This window comes from Lepidochelys olivacea, assembly GCF_965140295.1.
Source record: "Lepidochelys olivacea isolate rLepOli2 genome assembly, chromosome: 7".
Classification (NCBI taxonomy): Eukaryota; Metazoa; Chordata; order Testudines; family Cheloniidae; genus Lepidochelys; species Lepidochelys olivacea.
In genome coordinates, this window is record NC_140417.1 from 32,357,072 (window position 1) to 32,384,865 (window position 27,794).

The window sequence follows — 27,794 nt, forward strand, 5'->3', positions numbered from 1 at the left end:
AGCAGGAGACTGGCAGAGTCGGATCGTGGGCATGGGGAGCCCCCACCAGGCCGAGCCCCAAGAGTGAGGGGCAGCACTGGAACAGGGTCGGGAGCAGCGACCTGGGAGGAGGAGGGAACCAGCAGCCCTTCGGGTGGCCAGCACTGGGCCGGGATGCGGGATCAGGGCTGGGGGTTAGTTAGCCCTGGCGACTCTGCAGAGGAAACAAAGTAAAGCAAACGGAGTCCAGGCTGGCGGCTAGACCCTCGCACACGACCCAAACCCAACGGGACCAGCTAGTGTTGGCTTTGGGTCAGCCTGGGTATGAGAACTACCCAAAGTGCTCAGAATCAGGCTCTGGTCCTCTAGTCGGGCTCATGTCAGGCTTTAAAATTAGCCCTGAGCAAAGGTCTAAGATGAGTAGCAATGTGTGTCTGTGTCTCCCCCTAGTGGATATTTATCTATGAACCTGCCACATGCACCAGCAACATGAACTCTGGCATCTCCTGCCGTCTGAGTGCTTATCGCAATGCAGCCTTAAACATGGGGAGTTTAAAGAGATCACTAATGACAGCACAAATTATCATCATCATTTCTTATTCGTGTTCCAGTGGTGTCTAGAGTCCACAGCTGAGATCGGGGCTCTTGTTACCTATCAGCTGTGTGTTCTTGGGGAACCAGGGTGCAGTACCCATCCTGTCTGACTAACGAAAGACCTCCCCCCGGACCCCCAGCCTCTGCTTGAACCAAAACCGATCAGAAGAAAGACTTACAAAAAACAATGAAAAGGCAGTGGAAGACACACCTAAACCCCTCCGGACAAGGGTGACAGGATTAAGGAAACTCCCCTAGCCTCATTTGCATTGAGATGGGACAGGGAGGCTTCTCCATTAGCATACAGAATGGAGAACATAAATTCCAAGGCAAGAACCGCACTGAACTCTGGGACCAGAAAAGCAGGGAAGCACTGCATGATGGGGATCTCTACTCCATATGTGAATGAACCCACACCTGCACACACCCAGCTCAGTAGTTATCAGACCAATTCTAGTAATAAATCCTTTATTGGTATCCAAAAGAGTGAAGCTGCCTAATTGCATTGTGAGCTCCCTAGAAGGAATGAGCACCTTCCATGGTCTAGCCTGAACAAAACAACTTTGGTGTACTCCCTTGAGCCATCACTTTACCCACAAACAAACCTAGTGTTCTCCCTTGGACTATTGTTCTTTCCCTACAAAAACCCTTACCCATGCTCAAGTAAGTGTTCTGATGCCCAGATCCAAAATCTGCATCAGTTCCCTTGGGACTTCATCTTCTCCTGACTGATCGTGCTGGGGGCTCTGCCTGTCTCCAGCACTCCGGACCCTCAGCTACCACCACCACCTGGGACCCCCGATCAAGCTTCACAGAGTGGTGAGAACCCAGCTCTCTCTCTTGGTACAGCCTTCTGACCCTGAACTGAGATCAGTTACAGTTTTCTAACCCTGACTTTTATAATCAAATTTAAGTTAGATTTACTATTGTCACTGTTTTGTTTGTTTGGCTTCCCTATGGTTATTAAAAATAACTTTCATGGTTAAGCTGGTTGCTTCTCTCTCTCTCCCCCTCATGGGTGTTTTTTGGCTTTCTCATTCATTCTGCAGCAACCCTCCTAGTACCTAAGCTAAAAGATCCCCGCAGTGCCCAAAAGTCCTGTGGTGTTTGCTCATCAAGTGGGTTACTACCAGAACAATCGTAACGTGAAAGTGGGGATAGGGTTGTGCTGAACTTGGGGCATATGAGGGTGGCTAGGAAGTGCTGCTCGACCCAGTCTGCTGAGTCCAGGGACATATAAGGGGTCAGCCTGGGAGTGCCGATTAACCCGGTCGTCTCAGACGCACACTGTTAATGTGTGTGTGTTCGTTTGATTCTGGGGCTGGGAGAACCCAGTCCTGGGGAACCTAGGTCCTGCAGGATAGCTCCACTGGGGGGGAACTTACAGAAGTAGTGCTCCGTATGAGAACACAAGCGACACACATAGGCGCCAACTTTTCCAGGCGCACATGGGTGCTCACCCCTGGCCCCACCCCGACTCCACCCTGCCCCGCCCCATCCCAACCCCTTCCCCAAATCCCCGCCCCAGCCCCGCCTCCTCCCAGAGCGCGCTGCATTCCCCCTCCTCCCCCTCCCTCCCAGTGCTTTTGCGGCGGTAAGCGCTGGGAGCTAGGGGGAGAAGTGGGATGTGGTGCACTCAGGGGAGGAGGCGCAGCAGAAGTGAGCTGGGATGGGGAGCACCCACAGAGTCGGCGCCTATGCCACAAGCAGTACATTGATAGAATTACAGAACCTCCCCTCCCAGAAGAGTAACCCTGATAAATGAGCGTACCCCAAAGTAATGGGCAAATCTGGTAAAACTCTATTGTGCTGGGCGCCACACAGATACCCCCTGCAAACAAGATATCCCCCCACCATGCCAGGCACTGCACAGACACACAGTCAGAGACAGTCCCTGCCCCAAAGATGTCACAGTTTAAATAGACACCAAAGCCCTATATGAGAAAGAAAGCACAGAGTCAAATAAAGTGAAAAATCTAAATGCATCGAACGGTACCATAGATTTTCTAGGGATAGAAATTCCACCCTTGAAGAAGAAGAGTACAGTAGTAGGAATATACCACCGACCACATGACCAGGATGGTGACAGTGACTGTGAAATACTGTACCCCAGATCAAAACAAGCGTAAGAGAACCAAGAAAATGCCACATGGCTAAATAGCAAAGCAAGAGGCAGTTAGAGACAAAAAGGCATCCTTTAAGAATTGGAAGTCGAATCCTGGTGAGGAAAATAGAAAGGAACAAAAAACTCTGTCAAGTCAAGTGTAAAAGTATAACAAGAGCAAGCCAAGAGAGAGTTTGAAACACAACTAGCTAAAGACACAAAAACTAACAGGAAAAAACAATGAGCGGGGCCACCGGAGGATCTAAGTGCTAAAGGAGCACTCGAGGAAGACAAGGCTGTTGCAGAGAAGCTAAGTGAATTTGTTGCATTGGTCTTCACTGCAAAGCACGTGGGGGGCATCCCCACACCCACGCCCTTTCTTTCAGGTGACAAATCTGAGGAACTCTCCTAGATTGAGGTGTCAGTAGAGGAGGCTTTGGAACAAACTGATAAACAGCAATTAAGTCACCAGGATCAGATGGTATCAGCCAAGTGTTCTGAAGGAACTCAGTTGTGAACATTGCAGCACTATTAACTGTGGTATGTAACCTATCGCTGAAATCAGCCTCTGTACCAGGTGACTGGAGTGTAGTTCATGTAATGCCAATTTTTTAAAAAGGCTCCAGAGGTGATCCTGGTATTTACTGGCCAGCGAGCCTGACTTCATTACCAGGCAAATTGGTTGAAACTATAGTAAAACACAGACTTTTCAGACACACTGATAAACACAGTTTGCTGGGGAAGAGTCAGCACAGCTTTTGTAAAGGGAAATCATGCCTCACCGATCTATTAGAATTCTTTGAGGGGGTCAACAAGCCTGTGGACAAGGGTTATTCAGTCAATATAGTGTACTTGGGCTCTCAGAAAGCCTTTGATCAGGTCCCTCACCAAAGGCTCTTAAGCAAAGTAAACAGTCATGGGATAAGAGGGAAGGTCCTCTCCTGGATCAGTAACTGGTTAAAAAGACAGGAAACAAAGGGTAGGAATAAATGGTCAGTTTATTAGAGAGAGGTAAATAGCATTGTTCCCCAGGGATCTGTACTGGGACTTTTGCTGTTCAGCATATTCATAAATTATCTAGAAAAGGGGGTGAAGAAGTAGGTGGCAACATTTGCAAATGATCCACAATTACTGAAGATCGTTAAGTCCAAAGCTGACTGTGAAGAGTTACAAAGGGATCTCAGGAAACTGGTTGACTGGGTGACAAAATGGCAAATGAAATTCAATGTTGATAAGTGCAAAGTAATGTACATTGGAAAGCATAATCCCAACTCTACAAACAAAATGATGGGGGCTAAATTAGCTGTTACCACTCAAGAAAGAGATCTTGGAGTCCTCGTGGATAGTTCTCTGAAAACATCTGTTCAATGTGCTGCAGAGGTCAAAAAAGTGAACAGAACGTTAGGAACCATCAGGAAAGGGATAGATAATAAGACAGTAAATACCGTAATGCCACAACATAAATCCATGGTTCGGGCCCACCCCTTGAATACTGCGTGCAGTTCTTGTTGCCCCATCTCAAAAAAGAGATATTAGAATTGGAAAAGGTACAGAGAAGGGCAACAAAAATGATGAGGGGGATGGACCAGCTTCTGTATGAGGGGAGATTAAAAAGACTGGGACAGTTCTGCCTGGAAAAGAGATGACTAAGGGAGATATGACAGAGGTCTATAAAATCATGAAAGGTGTGGAGAAAGCAAATAGCAAAGTGTTCCAGAACTAGGAGTCACCTGATGAAATCAATAGGCGGCAGGTTTTAAACAAACACAAGGCAGGACTTCTTCACACAACGGAGAGTCAGCCTATGGACTCATTGCCAGGGGATGTTGTGAAGGCCAAAACTATAACAGGGTTAAAAAAAGAACGAGATAAACTCATGGAGGACAGGTCCCTCAATGGCTATTAGCCAAGATGGTCAGGGACACAACTCCATGCTCCGGGGGTCCCCAAACCTGTGACTGCCAGAAGCTGGAACTGGATGACAGGGATGGATCACTCAAAATGGCCCTGTTCTGTTCATTCCCTCTGAAGCACCTGGCCACTGTCAGAGACAGGACACTGTGCTGGATGGACCATTGGTCTGACCCAGTATGGCCATTCCTATGATGAAAGGAAGGAGACAAAGCTGAGGCACAGGGAGGGGAAGGGACTTGCCCAAGGTCATGCAGCACGCTAGTGGTAAAGCTGGGAATAGAACCCAGCTTGACCCGACTCCCAGGCCAGTGCCTTACCCATCATACCACACTGCCTCAAGAAACACGAGCCTTGTAAGCCAGCTCGGGTCAGTCCCAGTTCTGTGGCGCTTGCATTAACTCCGGGACCTATGGCACGCAAGAGCAACATTCATGTACCCGAGGCCCTGATGCTGGCAGCGAGCTCTGGCCAAGTCCCCAGTGGGAGAGCTGTATGCAGCTGAGACAGAGGGCTCTTCCCAGCACCGACCAGACCCAGGACACCAGAGCAGGAAAGGGCCTCACCAGAGGCCTGGGACCTAGCAAAGAACTGGTTACAAGAAGGGAGAGGTTGGTTTGAGAGACAGCAGCTAAATACGCTTCATATACCATGCCTGAGAGACAGTGAACCTCACACCATGCCACCTTTGAATCCAGTCCCCCTTCCCCCACTCCTCTCCCAGCACTGCAGGTAGAACCCAGGAGTCCAGGATCCTAGCCCCCACTGCTCTAACCCACCAGACAACAGTTCCATTTTGGCAGAGTCACAGGGTACATTTTGGGTTACAATGGCACATTATGGCCAAGATCAGCCCCCTGTTGTGCCAGGCGCTGCACAGATCCCTGACTGAGATGAGGGCTTCTATTTGTGCCAGGTGCTGCACAAGACTCCCTGCCCAAAAGACAAGGGGTGGGAGAGGAAACTGAGGCACAGAAAAGGTAAGGAACCCGCCCGAGGTCACACGGGGGCTCAGTGGCAGACCTGGGAATAGAACCCATGTGTCCGGACTAGCAGCCCGGTGCCCTAACCACTGGCATTTGAAGGAAACAGGAATTCAGAGCAGCTTTCCCGGTTCACTCCTATCTGAGATGCCAGCCCGTGTCCCCGCCCACACCCAGAGTGGCTGTGCTGATGCAAGGCCATCTGTGGGTGCGGGAGGACATGTGGGTAGGTGGACGTGGCCAGCAACCCATCCTTCCTCCCTCCCTCGCCTCCACCACACGCCCCAGCGCCCATCGTATTGACACTTGCTGCTTCTGCTCTACTAAGCCGGCCGGTCTGGTTAAATAACCATGGTGAGGGGGCGGCGTCAGAACCAGGCAGGAATTGCCGGTGCTGTGAGCAGCTCTTGGATGGTGCGTCCTGCTCTGAGGATGAGCGCCTCAGCCATCCGCAGGAAATCCTACAAGAAAGCCCAGGGGCAGGCAGGGCCCTTCTCCACAGCGCACTGGGACGAGGCTGGTGGTGGCCAGGTGCATGCTGGGAAGCTGCAAGTGATGGAGAAGTTCTTCACCCCGCTTCAGCGCCACAAGGACGGGAAGGGCTCAGAGCGGGAGATGAGCCGGTGCCGCCAGCAGTGGATGGAGGGGCAGATCGACCGCTTCTCCTCCTCCTCCTCGGCTGCATCTTCCACCACCGCAGCCTCCTGGTCCTCTGAAGCCAGCCTGGAGGAGGAGGCCTTCTTGGGCGGCCCCATGTCCCAGCCCCAACATTCCCAGTTGTGTGTGAACATCTCAAAAGAAGCCAGGGCCTTGCGCCGGGGAGAGGAGGGGACTGCCAGCTACAAGACTGAGGAGCCCGTCTCCTTTCCCCAGCTGAAAAAGGGGCACAGCCAGAGCGTGGACCGGCTGTCTCGGCAGCTGGGTCCCCAGGAGGCCCAGTCTCCACCTCCTGCCCAGGGCAGCGGGGAGAGCCGGCTCTACAAAGCCAGCAGCCTGGAGAGGAGCTTGGTCTTCAATGAGCAGGCTGAGATCTTGGCCCCACGGCTGCACAAACGGGCAGGAGCCCCGGCACCCAGCAAAGGCATCCTCAAGAACGGGGCTGTTGCCAAGGGCGACGGGCTCCGCAAGGCCAAGTCCATCGAGACCTTCCCTGTGCGTGCAGGCGAGAGGGAGACCCAGGTCCCACCGCCCCCCAGGGCTGAGGAGGAGCTGGAGCTGCTGCCGGAGCTGGGAATCACCAAGAAGCACCACAGCATGGACCAGATGAAACTAGTAGAGGAGAAGCTGAGGTTCTCTGAGTTCCTCAACGAGATCACCAGACAAGTCATGAGCCCCTCCAGCCTCAGCTCCATGGGCTGGAAGCCACCAGAGGCTGCCAGTGCCGGCAAGGGCTCTGGCACCGACAGCTCTGAGTCCAAGAGCTCCGGTAGCAAAGGCAGCTCCCAGGGGTCCCTGGCTGAGAGCCGGGAGGGCCAGTGCCAGCAGGAGAGGGGCCCCTACGGCAGGAGGAGGGGCCCCCGGGGGGATCACACCAACCCAGCTCCCTCCAGGCACATGGACAATGTCAGCAGCCTGGAGCTGGGCATGGACCCACAGACCAGGCAGGGCGGCGAGGAGCAGAGGAGGCCCGGGGAAGGCAGGCCGGGCCATGGGGAGGAGACCGCGGGTCACGAGCAGCCTCCTGCCCCCAGGAAGGTGGAGAAGGAGCGGGCCAGCCCCCCGAAGGAGCCCTGGGGCAAGGAGCAGCCTGAAGGGACAACACAACAAGGCGGGGCCCACTGCAAGGTAGGTGGCACTAGTCCCTCCAGCACTACGGCCCCACCCACATCCCTTCCTGACCTTCCCCCATCCCCCCAAGTCACCCGGGCCCTGCAGCACCAACGGATCCCCTCCCCCAACCCCCGGGCCCTGCAGCCCCAACAGTTTCCTACCCCCCCCCCCCCCGACATCCTTCAGGTCACCTGGACCCTGCAGCACCAACAAGTTATCCCCTCCGCCCCCCACCAGAATTACCTACACTCTGCAGCCCCAAACAGATTCCCCCCACCCCCCCCACAGGGTCATCCTGCAGCCCCAACCTCCCAAAACCCCATCCCATCCCCACATTCCCTGCACTCACCGGCAGCCCCAATCCCACCTCCTACCCCAGGAACACCCAGATCCTGTGCCACCCATCTCCTCCCGACCCTCCCCTTCAATCACCCAGCCAACTGCAGCCCCAACCCTCCCAGAACCAGGTCCATCAGCACGGTTGTCCAGACAAAGGGCCAGATACAATTCACTCTGCAGCCTGTCATCTCCTCCCCGGGAGCAGGGGGTCTATCTCCAGCTCTGGCATGGGAGTGGGGTCTAGTGGGTTAGAGCGGGGACTGGGAGTCAGGACACCTGGGTTCTATTCCAAACTCTCTGTACGACCTTGGGGATAAGTCCCTTCCCTGCTGTGTGCCTCAGTTTCCCTCTGTGTTCAAGGGGGTTATGTAGGCTCACCCACTCTGAGATCTTGTGCTGGGTGTTGGTGGTGTTTTACAAAGACTCAGGTTGTTGCTGAAGTCTGTCTCCGTCTGTCTATCCAGGAGCTGCAGCCACAGGCAGCCGATACGGAGCCAGCTAAGTGAGTATTGAACACATACCACATACCTTGGCGCCTCCAGTCATGATGCATGTTCCATTTAAGCTGCGTGTAAGAGACAGGAGGTCACTGTCCCGCTCTGCTCAGCAAGGGCGAGGCCTCAGCTGGGGTGTTGTGTCCAGTCTGGGCCCCGCACTGTAGGAAAGAGTTGGACAAACTCGAGAGAGTCCGGAGGAGAGCAACGAAAACGAACCGAGGTTTAGAAAGCCTGACCCGTTGGGCACATTCAGCCTAGGGAAGAGAAGGCTGAGGGCGGACCTGATAAGAGCCTTCAGTGTGTCAATGGCTAGTACAGTGAAGCCAGAGATTAGTTCTGCAGCACACAAAGGAACCAGCGCCACTCCCAGCAAGGGAGATTTACATTAGAGGTTAGGACAAACATTCTAACCCTGAGAACAGTTAACATGGGAACAGGTTACCTAGGGAGATGGACGAATCGCCATGATTGGAGAGTTTTGAGAACGGGTTGGACAAACATCTGTCAGGGATGCTCTGGGTTTACTTGGCCCTGCCTCAGTGCAGGGCACTGGACTAGATCTCTCTCGAGGTCCCTTCCAGCCCTACACTTCTGATTCTATGCCCAGTTCTTACATATCCCCGTCCCTGTCCTGGAAAGACTGAAGGCAGCTTGAAGCCTCCTTTATACCCATACCTTAGTGTCAGGACAATTTCAGTGTTGCTCAACGTCTGACTTACAGCTAGAGCACAGTGTGAACAGCGGCAGAGAACGGCCAGAGCACAACACGCTCCAGCCGCCTCCCTGATCCGCCTCCCACGGCCCCGGGGGGGTGGGGCAGAGAACAGCCAGAGCGCAGCACACTCCAGCCGCCTCCCTGATCCGCCTCCCACGGCCTGCAGGGGGCAGAGAACAGTCAAGAGCACAGAGCACTCAGACTACAACCCCTCTGCTGGAAACAGGACCAGTGCAGGGCCCTTATGCCAGCTCCTCCCCAGCTACGGGGGGTGGTGGAGGGGTGTGGGGAGGGGGATCCCAGGGGGCAGTCTCCACCCCACAGTGTACAAAGAGGCCTAAATGCCCCAGAGATTCTGGCCCCCAGAGGTGTGAAGGGGACTGCACTTGAATACGTGGGGATGGGGTGTGCTCTAAGAGCCCCCAGCAGCCTCGGAGTGGCTCTGCAGGGGGAGCGCCGATGGAGGGCTTTAGGCAGCTAGGCCCCTGGTCTATGGGCAGAGGGGGGCATGCAGCTCAAAGATCCAACAGGGGAGCCAGGCCAGCAGCTCTGGCCCAAATGGATTCTGGCCCTAGCTCCAGTCACTCCAACCGGGTCCAGGGCTCTGGCATGACAAGACCTCTCGGGCTCAGATTCCCCACTGCCAGTGCTCTCTGTGACCCCAGGCTGCCCAGAGACCATGGCGTGGAGCAGGCGGAAGGAGCAGGTGCAGGGGCCAAGTCTGGCCCAGCTGGGCAACAGGATCTGCAGCAGACCTGGGAAGAGCTGGAGTTGCTGAAGGAGAAGTTCAGCAGGTGAGGGATCCAGAAGCCTGGCCTTTGGGGGCGCGTTGGGGCCTCCTCACAGCCGCTCCCCCAGGAGGTGGAGTCTATTACAGCCCTACCCCCTTGTGGGTTGAGTCTGCTGTCATAGCCACACCCACCAGGAAGCAGAGTCTAGTATAGCCCTTCTCCCCTTAGGGGCGGAGCCTGCTCTCCAGTTCACTCGCTTGGCAGTTGAGTCTGTTATAGCCCCAGCCCTCTTGGAGGCATCTAAGTCTATTCTCACAACCCTACTTCCTTGGAGACAGGGCACTCCCCCACATGCACAACTAACCTGTGGGACTCCCCGCTGCAAGTACAAAGAGACAAAGAGCTCTGATTGGTGGAGCTGGCTTTCCAGTAGCACCTCCTGCCATTGCACAGCTCTGAGGCCCTCCCTCTCTTCTCCCTGAGGTTCAAGTTTCTTGTCCCCCTAGGCCCTTCTGGGCACAGTCCCACTCATGTGGCATGGCTCCCCTTGGCCTCCGCTGCACTGCCAGCAACACAGAAGCCTGTAAGAGACCAGCCCCCATTAACAATAATTATGTCTATATTGAGAGACGGTAGAGATTGGGAATGTATCCCACTGCCTCCACCAATCACACACTGAGTCACATGGGTTCTTAGTCTGTGTGCTCCTCTGTCGGGCACTCAGCAAAATCGGGTCCCGAGATTGATCTCGCAAGCTAAGCAGAATTATGTCTCATTAGTACTTGGATGGGAAACCTCCAAAGAAAATCCACAGTCCTGCAGAGGGTGGAGTGTGGACTCAGTAGGGGGTGCTTTCCCCTCACAATCAGCACTGACCCAAAAACCCCAGCACAGTGCCACCCAAAGCAGGCTGCATCTCAGTGCTGGGCAAGAGATCATTATATAAACAGCTCCCATGCCCTCCCCCCCAGAGGCGGCTGCATCTTAGCACTGGACGAGGGATCCCTGTATGAACAGCCCTCACGCCCCATCTCAGCACCAGGTGAAAGATCCCTGCATCTGTAGGGAGGTTTTCAAGACAGTCTCAATCTCTTGTCTGTTTCCCCCCAGGCTGCAGGAGGACTATTCCAACACCCAACGCACCAACCAGCTGCTGGAGGAGAAACTTCACCTCATTGTAAGGGCAGCTTCATTGCTGGCGGGGAGTAGCCCCAGATTTGGGCTTACAAACTCCCCCCATTGAAAGGCAGCAACCCCATGGTCAGATCCATGTACCCTGGACACTCAGCTGCCCAGACAGGGAACAACCCACTACCTCATTCAATGCAGGCTCTTATACTGGGCCCATCACCACGGTATCCGAGCCTCTAATCCATACATTAAGTGCAATGTGTAGCTACACTCCCGAGGGACTTGGGGTCCAATTTTTCCACCCCACAATCTCTCCCATAGTTCTGATGAGACATGAGGCCAAGTCTCTCTCCCCTTCTCCACCCCCCATTGGGGTATACAGCTGCCCTGACAATTTGCACAGAGGTTTGGATATTAACCCAGGTATCCCAGCCAAATCCCAAACCATTTCATGGCCTTAAAAATTGCTCCCTGCCTGGCAGTTTCAATCAGACACGGGATCATCCAACATGTCCTATCTTCAAATGCTGTCCAACATTGTTGTGCAGATGTTAAACCACCCCCATGCCCGACCCCAGAGGTGGCTGCATCTCAGCACTGGGGGCCCAGGCATCCCAACTTCCAGCCTCCCTCAAGCACTAGGCCATTCTTCCCCTGACCCTTTCGTCTTGCTGTCCTAAGCATAGGCGCCGACTTCTACTCGTGCCGGTGGGTGCTCAACCTCCCTCTGCCCCCGGCCCCTCCTGCCTCTGCCCTGCCCCCATTCCAACCCCTTCCCCAAAGTCCCTCCCCCAACTCTGCCCCTATTCCGACTCATTCCCCAAATCCCCGCCCCAGCCCTGCCTCCTCCCCTGAGCACGCCATGTTCCCACTCCTCCCCCCTCCCTCCCGGAGCTTGCTACCCCACCAAACTGCTGTCTGGTGGCGGCAAGCACTGGGAGGTAGGCGGAGGAGTGGGGACGAGGCGGAGAAGGAGGTGAGGTCGGGCGGGGAGCTTGGCTCCCGGTGGGTGCAGAGCACCCACTAATTAGCTCCAGCCCTGGAGCACCCACGGAGTTGGCGCCTGTGGTCCTGAGCCCTTTGCTGTCCCCCTCTCCCCGCAGGCTCAGAGCATGGCAGCTGAGAGACAAACCCTGAACCAGCGCATTACTGAGCTGCTCGAGAGGCTTATTAGTGCCCAGAACACCATCTGCACGCTGGAGAGACTCAATGTGAGCTCAGGGGTGGTGGGCGGCCTGGAGAGCACAGACTGGGGGAGCAAGGGGAGTGTTCCTGGTGGAGAGGGTGAAATGTGCGCTATGGGGAGGGGGCAGGTAGAGGTGGTGCTGGGAAGGAGTGGGAAATGCTTCCAGCTGTGGAGTCAAAAATCCAGTACCAAGGAAATGTCGCTAGATTCCGGAGCCAGTGGCAGCCATGTATTTTTAAAGCCCAAGAGGTGAGGAATTAGTGCCGTGTATCTCTGGAAAGCTGGGACTCAGCTTTCTAATGGCACAGAGAGACCAGGTCTAACCCCCACGATGTCAGAGATACGGAAACTCAGTCTGCCACCAGCCCTAGCACTTTGCGACCCTTTCAAACTTCTGTGGCCTCAGGGAAACAAGCTCAAAGGTAATCAGAATGATGTGGCTGGGGGAGCCACTAGCTTGACAATCCTCAGGGTTACACAAAATCCCAGCTTTCCATCAGGGCAAGTCTTGCGTTATTAGCTTGAAGACTTGAGGAGATACTGCACCTTAAACAGCGACGGCTGCAAGCTTTAGCAGTTTTTGAGGCTGCTAAACTCACACCAGAGTTCCAGAGGGTAATCAGACTGACGGGATTGAAAAATCCAAGGGCTCAGCAACCATAGAGCTCGAAATAAATGGCTGACACCACTGAAAAGCTGAGGGAACAAAGCATTCAGATACAGCACTCGCAGTTAAGGAGATATCGGGCTTTAAACCACCACTGGCCCCTCTGTCTCATTGCGCTGGGCACGGCCGCGCTAGGCTGGTGTGACATCCCCTCCCCTGTCCCCACAGATCTCGGCGCTGCTGTCAGAATCAGCGGGGAAGCACCGTCACATGGAGAAGGCCAATTCCGCCGACAGCCTCTACTCCCTGCACATCTCTGATGTGGCGCCCCCTCCCGCCTTCATGGACAGTGCCTCCGACGCCCACACCACCACCACCACCCCCAGCCAGTCTGACTCGGCCACAGAGGCCAACAAGCCGGGCTGCAGCTCCGAGTCGCACACAGCCACGCCCAACGGAGACAGGACTCCGGCGCCCAACTACCACAGCCTCCCACCCCTGGGGCAGCTGGAAAGCCACAGGAGAACCACGGCCTTCATGCCGTGGAAGCAGCAGCGGCCTGGGGAGCTGCTGGAGCACGTCAACTCAACAGAGAGTGAGTGCAGTGCGGAGGAAGGGGCCCAGATCCACACTCTCCCCATGCCGCACTTCCTCTACCTGAGGCAGGAGGCGCTGGTGGCTCCCTCCGGGCCCACCCTCCCGCTCACTGATGCCCTGCGCCCTCCATCCCCGCAGGGCCTGCTGCTCGGTGGGCAGCTGGAATTAGTGCCAGTGCCGGAGCTCAGCAGCACCGACAGCTCTGATGGGGATGAGGCCTGGAGCCAGGGCCTTGGGGAGAAGGAGCCAGGGGTGTCTCTGGATTACCAGTCAGCTCAGAGGATCCTGGACAGCCTGCTGAGGCAGCACCAACACCTGGAGAAGGAGCCGGCGAAGGCGAGTGGAGGGGGCTATCAGGACAGGAGCGAGATGGGCCAAGCCAAGGAGCACCAGCGCCGGATCCACTACTACTGGGACTTCCAGAGCCCGGGCAAAGAGCAGCCCCAGCTGCACCAGCCCCTGCTGCACCAGCCCCAGCACAGAGGGGGGTCCCTGCCCCGGGCCAAGGGCGAGAAGGTGTTGCAAAGGGAGCAGGAGTGTGGGGATGTGGTGATGGACTCCACACTGCTGTAAGGGGGCCCATAGGCAGATGAGACCTCCACCCCACAGCCACTTCATTGTCTACCCCCTGCTGCCCTCTACCACTTCACTGTCTACCCCTCACCACAGCAAGGAGCCCAGGGGATCAGGAGCACCCCACTGAGCATAGGGAACTGTAGTCTGGGTTTGCTACAGACTGCCTGGGAGACAGACAGAACGGGGGGGCGGGGGGACACGTTGACCCAGAGAGATCTGTGGGGAGAGGACAGACAGACAGCCCAGAGAAATGAGAGGAAACAGATAGAGACAGAGACCCAGAGGGATGGGGTAGGAGATGGATAGACAGAGCCAGAGATGGTGGGGGAATGGGATGGGGACTGACAGGCAGACGCAGATAGAAAGGGAGGGGGACACAGATAAAGGAAAGTAGGAGGGAATCCCACAAATCCATGTGGGGCCAGCAGCATCAATCCTGGGCTGACCCCTATGGCTGCACCCCACCTTGCTGCTCTCCCCACCAGCCCCACCTGCATAAACTTGCATTTACCTTGTTGACTGTGATCTGATCCACCCCCACCTCCCCATCCCACTGTATACAGGCTCCTGGACCGAGCCACTAGCATGACCCGACCCCTTTTAATTACAATTACAGGCACCAACGTTAAAGGAATAAACTCCGAAGGCCAACGGGTGTTTGATTTTAGCCCACGGAACTGGGCCGGCACACGGGGAAGAGTCACCCGGCGCCGAGATGAAGCTGTCTCCAGGGTGGGACACGGCAATGCTTATAGAGAGATTCCCTCAATTAGTGTTGAGATGCAGGTTCTGTCCCCAGCTCTGGGAGGGGCATGGAGTCAAGTGGGTTAGGGTGGGAGGCTGGGAGCCAGGATGCCTGGGTTCCATTTGCCCGTCTGAAAGAGGAGATCTATCTATCTGCCAGTCTCCCTGCTCTAACTATCAAATGTCTCCCTTCCCAGAGCCAGGGATCGAACTCAGGAGTCCAGCCCCAACTCCCTGCTCTAGCCAAAATACTCCACTTCTTCCCCAGGACCACATGAATGACCCAGAGTCCTGACTCCCAGCACACACCCCCAACTTGAACCCACAAGACTGCACGCCCTTCTCAGAGCTGAGTATAGAACCCAGGAGTCCTGTCTCCCCTTGGGAAGCTCTCAACCCACCAATGCCCTTTCTAATGGGGGTGGGGAATGGAACCAACCGCCTTTCCATCTGTTTCCTGATTCCCATTTATGGAACACCGGCTTTATGGGCCAGTCCCTGGTGTCCAAAGGGCATCCCTCAGTGCCATGAATTAGGAGTATTGTGTGGGGAGGGAGATAAGGCTGCCAGGCTGGATCTGGGAGCTAATGAGTAACCCCATGAGCCCTGGTGACAGTATCAGAGGCATGGGTTGATCCAGAGGGTGTGGGGCCCCATCTGCTATAAAGGGCCCACCACACACACCTCACCCCCAGGAAGAGGCTGGAGCCCATGGCAGGCTGTGGGATGAGCTGGCTGAAGATCCTAGGGGCCGTGATCGTGGGGGCCCTGCTGCTGACAGTCGGAATTCTGTTGGGCCACTTCGCCATCCCCAAAGCGGGGAATGGCCAGGGGGCACCCAGCCAGGGGATGCCTAACTGGGTGCAGACCGTGGGCCGGGATCTGAATGAATCCCTGCTGCAGAGCTTCATGGATCAGGTGGAAAGCGGGAAGATCCGGGAGAATCTGAAGTAAGGAGGGGAGGAGCGATGGAAAAGCCCCATTGAATTCACCCATATTCAGGAGATCCAGGACTCCTGGGCTGCAAGGCAGGATCATCCCTTACAGCCTATTCCCACCCAGGGGGATGGGATCATCCCCTATAATCTATCCCCTGCCCCACCCCATCCCCTGGGGATAGGACAGGATTGTCCCATACAGTCTAGTCCCTCCTTGGGCCAGCTAGCCTTCTCTCAACCTGTGGCCAGATTGGAACCAGTGCCCCATCGAGGGAGAGGCCCTGTATCCCTAGCTTGTAGCCCCAGTTCTGGGAGAGGAGTGGTGTTTAGTGGTTACAGTGGGGGTGGAGGGAGGAGCTGGGAGTCAGGACTCCTGGGTTCTATCCCCCACCAGAACCTGTAGTCCTGAGGGAGCTGTGATCTCAGGCACTCCCCTGTACCCTTCACCAGGACCCTGGCCTCCCAGCCCCACATGGCTACAACTAAGGGGGATGAGGAGCTTGTGAAGCTGCTGCTGAGCCGCTGGCAGGACCCGCAGATTGGTCTGGACAGCACCAGCGAGGACGTGTATGGCGCATTCCTGTCCTTCCCTGACCCACAGAGACCCAACAGCGTGGCCGTGGGTGTGTGTGGGCAAGTGAGGGCTGGGTGTGTGTGTGCAGGGCACAGGGCTGTAGTGGTGGGTACTGGAGGGAGGGCTGGAGTGGTGGAAGGAGGGCAGGAGAAACTGGGAGACAGGGCAAATGGGTGCAGGGGTGAGGGGGACACTGGGGCAGCTGGGCACAGGGGCTTGTGGGGTGCTAGACAGGCCCTGAGGCAGCTGGGGCTAGAGAAGGGACAGGCAGCAGGGACTGGGGCAGGTCTAAGAGGGAGAATGGGGCAGGGGACAGGCCAGGAGGCCGGGGTGGGGGGGAATTAAGGCAGCGGAGGACAGGGAGCTGGAGGGACAGGACTGGGGACAGACAAGGGCAGAGAGGGGCAGGGAGAGATGAGGCAGATGGGGGCAAAGGTCAGAACGGGATGTCCCACAGCAGGCACCCCACACTGACGAGATCTGCCTCCACCCCCAGTGGAGAACAGCAACCAGATCTTCTCAACCCGGCGCAGCGAGAAGGAAGTGACAGCGGACCAGGCCCATGCAGATGTGGTTCAGCCCTATGCTGCCTACGCCCCCCCTGGGAACCCCAGGGTATGGAGCAGGGCTGGGTATAACCCCTCGAGACCTCCTCATGGCCTCAGCTCAGACCCTCCCACTGCACCCAGGGGCTGTCAGCGAGTTATCTTATCTCCTCTCCCAATCAGAACCATGTCCCTTCTTTTATGAGCCCATCAAGGCTGCTAGGAGATCTCTGTCCCTAGGGTGACATGCCAACCACTACGTATCTATGGAGACAGTCAATTCCCTGCCCTGCCCTGCCCAGGTCCTCATATAGCCACAAACAGCTGTCACCGAGCCAACAGCCACTTATCCCCAGCCAGCCACACAGGTTGTCATGCCACATCTCTCCAGATATAAACAGCCACCCAGACAGGTCGCCTTGCCAACAGCCACGTGTCCATGGAGATAGTCACCCCAAATGTCACCACAAGACAGCCACGTATCCCCAGAGACAAACAGCGAGCACTACATGGGTTGTCACTCCAACAGGTGGGGTATCCTGAATGACTGCCTTCAGGCTGTGGTAGCAACAGCCGTGTATTCCAAGCTGCCCCCCACATCCCCATGCTGATGACCACATGACCACGGAGCCAGGCAGACATATTGCCCTGCCGACAGCCACACAATCCCAGAGATAAACAGCGAGCACCACACGTCATCCTGCCAACAGACACCTCTCCAGACAAACAGCCACCCAGACAGGTTGCCTTGCCAACAGCCATGTGTCCAAAGAGACAGTCACCCCAAATGTCACCACGAGACAGCCACGTATCCTGAGACAAACAGCGAGCGCCACATATCATCCTGCCAACAGCCACGTACCCCCAGAGATAAATAGCCACCCCCACATGTCATCATGCCAACAGCCACATATCCTGAGGGATAAACACCCCTAACACATTGCTGTGCCAACAGCCACGTATTCTTGGAGACAAACAGCCTCCCCTCAGCCCCCATCACCAAAGTGACAGGCATGTACCCATGGAAACAAATGGCTGCTCTCACATCAAAGACCCAAGTGGACCCTGACCCATGACAACTTTATCTTGCCCCCCCCTCCCCCCCAGCCCCTCTGATCCTCTCTCCCGCAGCGCCCTGGGGCTGACTCCTCTCTTCTCCCCTCAGGGGAGGCTGGTCTATGCCAACCAGGGCAAGCGCAGTGATTACCAGGAGCTGGTCAACATGGGCATCAACCTGAATGGCACCATCGCCATCACCCGCTATGGGGGGGCTGACCGTGCTGCCAAGGTGAGGGGAACTCAGGGCCTAGGGTGACATGCCAACCACAGGCCACGGACACCAGGCTGCCCCCTCATGTGGCACTGAAGAGGGGGCCTTTGGGCTCCCTTCCCCCTCATCCAGTTGCTCCCTCTCTGCCCCCCCATCCTAATCCCCCCATCCTTTGTCCCCCAGTTTTCCATCCCATCACCTCTCTCCCTGCTCTCCATCCCATCATCCCCTCCCCATTCCTCCAATCCCTTTCCCCCCAGTATCTGACCCAAGGCCCCTTCCCCCCAAGTCCAATCACCCCTGTTCCCACTCCCCCAGTTCCATCAGCTCCAGCACTTTCTGCCCAAGGCCTGTCCCCCCAAAGCCTGATCAGCCCCAGACAGTGCACTGCACAGATCCAGGGGTGGGGGATACCAGAAGAGTGGCCCACCTCAAGATGGGGGGCTGGATGGAAGAGTCACGGAATGCCATTGCTGCCCCTCAAGGTGGTGGGGGCAGGGGAAGTCTAACTAGAAGAGGGGGAATTGAGGCAGGAATAAGAGAACAGCTCACCACACATACTCCAGTCTGCGCCACAGTGTGTGTGGGGGACATTCCAGCTGCCATTCCCGTTCCCCCTGGCAATGGTGGTGATGGTGGAGTGGATAATCTGACTGACCCTAACCCTCTAGGCAGTGAACGGGGCAGAGTTTGGTGTAGCTGGCGTGGTGGTGTATACAGACCCTGCAGACATCAATGATGGGCGGGCATCCGAGGAGGAGACCTACCCCAACTCCTGGTACTTGCCCCCCTCCGGTGTGGAGCGGGGCTCTTACAATGGGTACTTCGGGGACCTGCTTACGCCCTACTATCCTGCCAAAGGTAACATGGCAGGGCAGGGCGGGACTGGCTTTGACCCACAATGCTTCTTGCTGTTCCCTCCCATGAAGAGGAGGGGAGTCTGTCACAACCCCCTGTGGATGAGGCCAAGAGCCTTCTTGAATTCATCCCCCCACCCCTGCTCTTGTTCATCCAGATGGCACTCCATCCTCTGCCCCCAGCTATATCCTGTAGCAGGACGTTCTGCAGATTAACCAAACCCATGGGGGAATTGCTGCCCTGGAGTGCCCCCTATTCCCTGCACTATAGGAGCCCATCTGGCCTCCTCCACCCAATTCACCTCTCCTTCCGCCACCATCTGCACAGAACCCAAAAGTCTTGTCTCCTAGTTCTACGGCTCTAATCACAAGACACCACGCCCCTTCCAGAGCCAGGAATAGAACCCAGAAGTCCTGACTCCCAGCCCCCGCTGCTCTAACCACTAGACTCCATTCCTCTCCCAGAGCTGGGATAGAACCCAGGAGTCCTGACTCCCCAGGCCCTCTAGTCCTCCTTGTGACATACCTCCATCTGGGGTATGTCCCCTGCACCCCATCAGATCCAAGTCTGGACTGCCCACCATCTTTGCAGCAAATGACCCCCCACCATCCCAAACAGGGCACTGGGGGAAGGGGGATAATAAGCCTCCTTCTGATTCACCTGCCTTTCTCTTGTAGAATTCACCTACAGAATCAAGGAGTCAGAGATCCAGGGGATCCCACCAATCCCAACTCAGCCAATTGGCTTTGAAGACGCCCAGACACTAATCTGGTGGGTGACCAATTCAGTGGAGTTGGGGCAAAGAAGCTGTGAAATCTGGCTGAATCCACCCCTTAATGCATTTCAGTGCCCACTACCCATTAGACTCACAATCATCTCCCCTGGCCCTGGCGTTGTCCTGTAGCAGGACATAACAGGTGAGAATGGCTGCTGGCTGGTGCATGGATTGGTACTCAGGACCCTTGGGTTCTGTTCCCGGCTCAGCCACCAGCCTTCTGAGTGACCTTGGACAAGGCACTTCCCCCTCTTTGTGCTTCAGTTTCCCCATCTCTAGAATGGAGATAATGGCATTGACTGAAAAGCACTAGATAAGAGCTAGGGAATATTACTGATCATGGAATAGTTTGAAAGGGGAATACACATGTGCACCATCAGCTTTAGCCACTAGGTGGTGATAACTCCGGCCCCAAGTCCGTTTGTTAAAAACACAGTCATTAAGTGCAGGGAAAGAGTGCAACAAAATTAAATGCAGCCAGACCACTGCCCCTCTGCTTCTGATTCTGGCATTGATGCACCACTGAGGTCAGGAAATTCACCTGAACTGAATTACTTTGATCGTCAGCAATTTGGGGCAAGCACCCCAACCCAGAGGCGGCTGCATCTCAGCCCCAGGCAAGAGATCCCTGTATAAATGGCCCCCGCGCCGTAACCCAGAAGCGGCGGCATCTCAGTAGTGGGGAGGAATCCCTGTATACATGGTGCTTCTGGGCACTACCACAATAAGATAATAAATAACCCCCAAGGCAATGGGAAATGCCTCATTCTCTCACAGTCCTGACTACACCATTGTACACCTGCTGTATTGTACATGCCATGGCCCCTCCATAGAGGGCCATGTAGATTTTATGAGAAGTGGATTGAACAGCCTAATAGCACAGGTTTATGGTGTAATGTATATATGAAGGGGGTGAGGTTCAATGGGTAGAGCAGGAGGAGCTGGAAGTCAGCACTCTGGGTTCTCTTTCCAGCTCTGGGAGGGGAGTGGGGTCTAGTGGTCAGAACAGCAGACCTGAGAGCCAGGGTTAGACTGTGGTGGAGGGCAGGCTGGGAGTAAGGACTCCTGGGTCTGTCCCCAGATCTGGGAGGGGCATAGGGCCCAGTGGGTTGGAGGAGAGGGGGCTGGGAGTCAGGTTTCCTGGGTTCTTTTCCCAGGTCTGATTCCCTGCATGCCCTTGAATGACCCACTTCTCCACCTTGTGCCTCAATTTCTCCATCTATAAAATAAAGACACCCACCGTGCACCTCCTGGGTAGTGTGGGGGTCCCCAGTGTTTGAACTGTTCAGGGGTGTAAAGCACTTGGAGTGTCCTAGGGAAAAGATGCTGCAGAGTAAACAAAGGAAGGTTATTATCAGGAGTGGGAATGCAGCCTTCGTGGCCAGGGCAGAGCTGCTGAGGAGACTGACAGAGGAGGCTTGGTGGTTTTGCGGGGGCAGCAAAAGTGGTTTGTGGGGAGCAGAGACTCTAATAACCCCATATATCTCTGGCTCTATGTCTTCTAGTAACCTGTCTGGCCCTGTGGCTCCTGCGTCCTGGCAGGGCTCTCTGGGCTGCTCCTATCCTGTGGGACCAGGATTCCGCACAGGGGGGCTGTTTCCCAACACCAGGTATGGATGTATACATGTGGTCCAGGATTGCATCCCACCCTGCCCCAGCTCCCACCAAAAGTCACCTGGGAATTTCGACTTCCCCCTCCTTCTCCAGTGCTCACTGTGTTAACCCAGGCCCTCAGACCCTGCATTCCCTAGTGGTGTGTTCCCAGCAGACACAGAGTAGTTAGATCAAACCATACAGTCTTCTTGCTGGGAGGCAACACTCCTTTTGGTCTCAGGAGTCAGAACAAGAACCCAAACACAGAGAGAGACAAAGCCCAGAGGCTCAGCTCACTCACCTTACTCCAGGATGGCTTTCTGCAGACTGACTGCTGCAAGGCCCAGATCCAGGCTTCACTGCCTCTGAGCCCCCTGCCTGCAAGCAGGACCAGAAAAATCCCTGTGAATTTAAAGTGATCACAATCTGAACAGGTTTCAAGACACCACATCAAGACCCTAGCTGACCCCAAATCCCCTCTTCTCCACTCCCCTGGCACTGACCCCAATTTCCTCCTGCACCAGCTCCCATCTCCAGACCCACCCAACTGCACCAACTCCCCCCGGACCCCACTGCATTGTTACCACTTTCCCCTCCCTGACCCCCATTGCAATGACCCAGACCCCACAACCTCCCCTAGACTCCTCCCATGCTGGCCCCAATTCCCCCATCCCCTGTTCCCCGCTCCAGCCCCCATCATGTCAATCTCCCACTGCATTGACCCTGACACACACACCCCAACCCCCACTAGGCTAACCCCAGCTCCTCCTGCTCTCCCCACAGCGATGTCCAGGTCAACGTCTACAACCAGCGAGTCATCAAGAATTCCTCCAACGTGATGGGGTTCATCCGGGGCAGTGAGGAACCTGGTGAGTGTGCCCCCCCGAACAACCACCAAGCACCCCCACACCTACCACCACTCCCACCACCCCAACCCCCTCTCCCCCACCCCACAAACCTGGAGTGTCCCCCACCCTGCCCCATTCATCATACTGGGATACACCTCTCTCCATGCCCATTCCCCCAAACCTCTCATTCCCTTCCCCTCTCCATGCCCTGGAGCACTCCTCAGTGGTCTCCTCTTCCCCCCATGCTCAAGAATGCTCCCCAGTGACCCCCACCCCCCTCCAACACTGCTCCTTTATCATCTGGGCTCACAGCTGGCAAGTTCCCCCCACCACACTCCATCCTGAGCAGCCCTCCCCATCCCTGTGCACTCCCCGCAACATCCCGATCAGCAGCAGGGCTCCGTCTCTCTCCTCGCCCCCCCACCCCCCAGACAGGTATGTCTTGTACGGCAACCACCGAGACAGCTGGGTGCACGGAGCCATCGACCCGAGCAGTGGGACGGCTGTCATGCTGGAGATCACCCGCGTGCTGGGCAAGATGCTGAAAGAAGGTATGAGGGCTTGGGGGGGCGCACAGGGGTGCAACTATCCCCAGTGCACAGCTAGGGAAACTGAGGCACAGAGTGGACTTGCCTTCGAGGTCAGCCAGCACATCAGTGGCAGAACCCAGGAGTCCTGACTCCCAGAACTGCCCTGCTCTAACCACGACGTCTGAATCTCCAGGCTGTGTGTTTCTCCACAGGGAAGTGGCGCCCCAGAAGGTCCATTATCTTTGGCAGCTGGGGGGCTGAGGAGTTTGGTCTGATCGGCTCCACTGAGTACACAGAGGTAAAAACCCAAGAGAGAGAGGGGAGAGGGATTAACAGTGGCTCCCCTTTGGAGGGGATAAAATGGGAGGGAGGGTGGATGTGGCTGCTGCCCTCTGTTGCATCCAAGCAGACCTGCACCCAGGTATGTGCTGAATGTACTGTAGCGGATCAGGATGTTACAATGAGCCTGTCACTCCCTGCACCAGACTCATGGGCCCAGCGAGCCCAGAGCAGACCCATGGGCCCACGCAGCTCACCCGATCCCATTGCACTAACTGCTGGGTCTCTCCCTTGCCCAGGAATTCTACAGCAAACTGCGGGACCGGAGCGTGGCCTACATCAACGTGGACATCTCTGTCTTCGGTGAGCGTCCGTCTGTCCTGCCTTCCCTCCTCCGTGCTTGCTGCACCATCCCCTTCTCTGCGTTGTGTAGAAGGGCCGCGACACCGGGCCCAGGCGGGCTGGGGTGTTTTGGGGAGGAAGGGATGAAAGGGAGCGTGCAGCGTGCGAGTGCATGTGCAATCAGACGGGCACAAGTGCGAGAGCCTGCATGCAACTGAATACGTGTCTGAGGAGGCGCAGCTGAATGGTTGTGCGAGAGTACACGTGCCAGAGGGTGCGACTGAACAGCCATGGAAGGGAAAGCATGTGCCACATAAGCAGGTGGCAGAGAGTGCAGGTGATGCCGGTCTGGCTGTGCTGCGAGCCACTTGGTGCCGCAGAGCCCCAGGGCGTGGCGGGTCTCCCTGTACGATCCGGCACAGCCCCTAACATTGCCTCACCTGTGCTTTCCACAGCCAACGCCACCCTGAGAGCCCAGGGGACACCGCCTGCCCAGAGTGTCATCTTTGCAGCTGCCAAGCAGGTACCAGGGTGGATCTGTGGTGGGAGAGGTGTGTGTGTTCGTCGCCTCTCCTACTGCAGGGGAGTCTGACTCATGTGAACCTATTCCAGGTCCAGACCCCGGCCAGTTCCTCCATGTCCGTCTATGACAACTGGAGAAACCACTTCAACCGCATCAGCCCCAGCTACGGTGTCATCCCCAAGTGAGAGCCCAAGTCAGTGGGAACCACCACCCAGGCCCCCACACTCCAAGGGTGGATGATAGGGAGTGGGAGGGACCGGAAAGGGGCCAAGATCTTCTCCTCCCGACCCCCTTCTGTGGCTCAGATTGAAGAGAAAGCTTAATTGTTGGGGGAGTAGCAGATGGGGGGTGGGGGATACTGGACTGGATGGACCCACTGTTCTGATCCACCGAGGGGGATACTGGGCTAAACATGCCCAATGGTCTGATCTGAGGTGGCAGAGAGGGAGAATACCAGGAGCCTGGGCAACTCTGAACCATGACAACAGCCATAGAACATACCAAAGAATGGGGGCTTGGGGATCTCCCCCTGTAGGCAGGGGCCACATCAGCGGAACAGGAGATGGCAAATTCTGCTCTCCACCCAGGGATGTTTCCCCTTCCCACTGTCTCCCCCCTGCCTGGCCTTGAGTCACTCACCCATCTCCATCCCCCGCACAGCTTAGGGTCCCTGGGTGCCGGGAGCGACTATGCCTCCTTCATCCATTACCTAGGCATCACCTCCATGGACATCGCCTACACCTATGACAGGGTAAGGACACCTGCTGCTCTGGGATGAGCCTGCCTGAGCTGCTCCCTCCTGACAGACATGGCCTCAATCCCAGATCCTTGCCCACGTGGGGCATTCACTGGGTGCTGGAAAAGAGGCAGGGAGAGCGCAGAATTGGGCTATCTCGCTGCTACCCTCTGCTCAGTAGGGGGCGCTCTCCCCTCAGTCAGTGCTGACCCCTGTGCTGTGCCTGGGGGGCACTGTATTGCAGGGAGTACATTGGGGGGGCCCAGTAGAGGGCACTGTCCCTCACAGTGCTGACCCCAGTGTGGGGCTAAGGAGCTGGGCAGGTGAGTCAAGGGGAGGGTTTGCTGGGGGATCTCACCTCACTAGGGGAAAGAGGGGGGCCTTGGGATCTGTGCCCCTTTTGTTTTCAGCTGCTTTGCCCCTTCCCTGCCATAGAACAAGACATCTGCTCGGATTTACCCTGCCTACCACACGGCCTTCGATACCTTTGACTATGCTGACAGGTTCATCGACCCAGGTAAAGGGGCGTGGCATTCACCCTGAGCAGGCATGGGGGCCTGGGTATTGCGGGGGAGGTTTAGGATGCATCTAATCCCTTTATCCGCATTTGGCCACAGGGTTCACCAGCCACCAGGCCGTGGCCCGGACGGTCGGCAACGTGCTGCTACGGCTGGCCGACAGCCTCGTCCTCCCCCTTAATGTGAGCGACTATGGAGAGAAGCTGGATGAGCTGTACAGTGCGGCCGCCCAGGGGGACTTCCTGGCCAACCTCACTGCCAACAATCTCTCTCTTGGTGCGTGCTGGACTCCTAAGTGTTATCCTCAACAATCTCTCTTTTGGTGTGGGCGGCAGGACTCCTAGGTGTTATCCCCAACAATGTCTCTTTCAGTGTGGGACTCCTAGGTGCAGGCAGGTGGGACTGCTGGGTGTTATCCCAAACAATCTCTCTCTTGGTGTGGGCGGGCAGGACTTCTAGGTGCTATCCCCAACAATCTCTCTCTCAGTGTGGGCGGGTGGGACTCCTAAGTGCTATCCCCAACAATCTCTCTCTTGGTGTGGGTGGATGGGACTCCTAAGTGCTATCCCCAACAATTTCTCTCTCGGTGTGGGTGGGTGGGACTCCTAAGTGTTATCCCCAACAATCTCTCTCTCAGTGCAGGCCGGACCCCTGGGTGTTATCTCCAAAAACCTCTCTCTCGGTGCAGGCGGGTGGGACTGCTGGGTGTTATCCCCAACAATCTCTTTCTCAGTGTGGGTGGGTAGGACTCCTAGGTACCATCCCCAACAATCTCTCTCTTGGTGCGAGCGGGTGGGACTCCTGGGTACTACCCCCAACAATCTCTCTCTCACTGTGCTCCAGGGTGGGGGTTCAGTAGGGGGCGCTCTCCCCTCTGGGTCAGTGCCAGCTCCAATGACCAAGTGCAGTTCTGCTCAGTAGCAGCTGCACTCCCCGCAGTCAGTGCTTTCCTCACCATGGTGCTAGCAGGTGCCGTGCTGCAAGATGGGGGGACTCAGCAAGAGGTGCTCTCCCCTCTCAGTCAGTGCTAACTCCTGCACTGCGGGCACTGGCTGCAAGGAGCAGAGCAAGGGGCTGCTCTCCCCTCGCAGTCAGGGCTGACTCCAATACTTCAGGGGCCCATAGCCTGGCTTCCCTGGAGAGCCCAGATTGGTGTGGGGAAGGTGCTGATGGGGACCATAGGGAGAAGGGGCTGCAGACCTGCTCCCTTACACTTGGTCCTGCCCGCCTTGCAGACCCTTTGAAGGCTGCGATTGGTCAGTTCAAATCGGTGGCTGCTGACTTCAACCAGCGAATAAAGAAACTGAAGGAGGAGGAGTCTCCCAGGTGAGACGGGTCCCTGACTGCATGTGCAATTGCACTGGTGGGTGTCCATGCCCGCCTGCCTCTGTACAACTGCACGGGTGCACAGCTTGGAGGCACTGTCCTACAGGGAGTGGTCACACGTGTTAGCATGTTCACATATACATGCATTGACATGTTTGCACAAGCATGGCCTCTGTGAGGGTTGGGGAGTCTCCTTTATCTACAAAGGGCACATAATCCTTGGACCCAGGGAAGGAGGGGTCTGTTGTCCTTAGTGGAGACCCCTCTGGGAATGGAGCTTGGAGGCGGGGGGTCTCTTCCAGTCCTCCAGAAAGGGAAAGGTTGGGACAAGGTCACAGGCCTGGAGAGCAGTAGGCAAGGCTGGATGAAATGATGGAGCCCCCCCACAGGGCATCTGATGTAAGGGGGACCCTAATCCTACTCTGGTCTCTCCTTCCCACCCACCCCAGTCCTCTCCAGATCCGGATGGTGAATGACCAAATAATGCTGCTGGAAAGGGCCTTCCTCAACCCCCAGGCCTTCCCCAACAAGTACTATTACAGGTAATGCCATGTGGGGGGCTGGACAGGACACCTGGGTTCCATTCCCAAGGGCCCATCCTCACCAATCCCTGGTGGATCCTGGGTGAAAGGGCATCAGCAAGAGAATGACATCTAGGAGGGGCGTGGGGTCTAGTGGTTAGAGAAGACAGGTCTGGAGTGGGGATTAGGGTTTACAGCCTGGGGGCTAGGAGTTGGGACTCCTGGGTTTTATCCCCAACTCTGGAAAGGAGTGGTGTCTAGTGGTTCAAGCATGGGGGGGCTGATATTCAGGACACCTGGAGTCTATTTCCAGCTCTACTGCTGACTCCCTGCATAACCCTGGGAGAGCCCCCTCACCTCTCCATGCCTCAGTTTCCCCATGTGTATCACAGGGCTAACATGATACTGACCTCTCCCATTCTCTTTCCAACTCCTCAGCCACGTGATCTGGGCATCCAAATCCTCTGACCAGGCCACCTTCCCAGGACTGGCTGACGCCTACACCAGTGCCCTGGAGACAGGGGACTGGGACCAAGTCCAGAAGCACCTCACCATCGTCGTGCAGGCTGTGGAGAGCGCTGCCTCCACCCTGGAAGCCGTGGCCTAAAATCTTGGGGTCCACCCCAGTCCCACCCTGTCACTCAAAACCCAGCAGCTTATACATCTCAACTATCCTACTCAGAAGGCAGTCCTGGCACCCCGTCAATGCCAAATGCCTCCTCCATGCCTTGTGCTGAACTGATGGCGTCCCCTAGTGTGGGCATTGGGGGGAAGAGCATGACATCCCCAAATCCCAGTGAAGTGGGGTAACCTGCTCTCCCTGGGACCCCTGACTGATTAGCCTCCACCCCACCTCCCTAACCCAGCCTGGACTATTAAAGAACAGATGACAGCAGCAGGTGCTTCTGTTTGTTCATATGGTTGGTGGGAAGAGTGGAAGGTGAAGCTCATAATGGCGCAGGGAGGCCATCTTGGCCCACAGGAGCTCTGCTACCACAGTGCAGTGGCCAACTTGGACCCAAAGGCACTGCTGCCACCACAGGTAGGGAAGCCATGGTGGGGCCCCTGGGCCTCGCGCCCACAGTATTGCCCCCCCGCATGAGATCAAAACTCACCGCTCTGACCCCAACCATCATGGGACTGGCCCACACACC

General features: G+C 56.3%; 2 protein-coding genes across 4 annotated transcripts; both read left to right on the forward strand.

Moving 5' to 3' along the window:
- Positions 1-5,922: 5,922 nt before the first annotated feature.
- Positions 5,923-14,345, forward strand: LOC311524220 (uncharacterized protein; the record flags this gene model as incomplete). Its single annotated transcript, XM_084635098.1, has 6 exons — positions 5,923-7,356; positions 8,145-8,182; positions 9,558-9,686; positions 10,734-10,800; positions 11,858-11,965; positions 12,776-14,345. The coding sequence occupies 6 exons, from the start codon at positions 5,923-5,925 to the stop codon at positions 13,715-13,717; spliced, it is 2,718 nt and encodes a 905-aa protein (XP_084491224.1). The 3' UTR covers positions 13,718-14,345.
- Positions 14,346-15,056: 711 nt separating this feature from the next.
- Positions 15,057-27,527, forward strand: NAALADL1 (N-acetylated alpha-linked acidic dipeptidase like 1). Of its 3 annotated transcripts, XM_084633860.1 has the most exons (19): positions 15,059-15,414; positions 15,853-16,025; positions 16,473-16,591; positions 17,687-17,809; positions 18,463-18,652; positions 19,327-19,420; positions 20,930-21,034; positions 21,801-21,886; positions 22,297-22,416; positions 22,608-22,693; positions 22,974-23,037; positions 23,472-23,539; positions 23,629-23,720; positions 24,200-24,290; positions 24,711-24,792; positions 24,893-25,069; positions 26,029-26,119; positions 26,569-26,661; positions 27,079-27,527. In XM_084633860.1, exons 1-19 carry the CDS (start codon positions 15,176-15,178, stop codon positions 27,245-27,247), a joined length of 2,262 nt encoding a protein of 753 aa, XP_084489986.1. In that variant the 5' UTR covers positions 15,059-15,175; the 3' UTR covers positions 27,248-27,527. The 3 variants fall into 3 exon arrangements, 2 of the variants coding, with proteins under 2 accessions (XP_084489986.1, XP_084489987.1); XR_014712398.1 differs by lacking the exon at positions 26,029-26,119 and having other exon boundaries at positions 15,057-15,414; positions 27,079-27,187; XM_084633861.1 differs by lacking the exon at positions 22,297-22,416.
- The last annotated feature ends 267 nt before the right edge of the window (positions 27,528-27,794 follow it).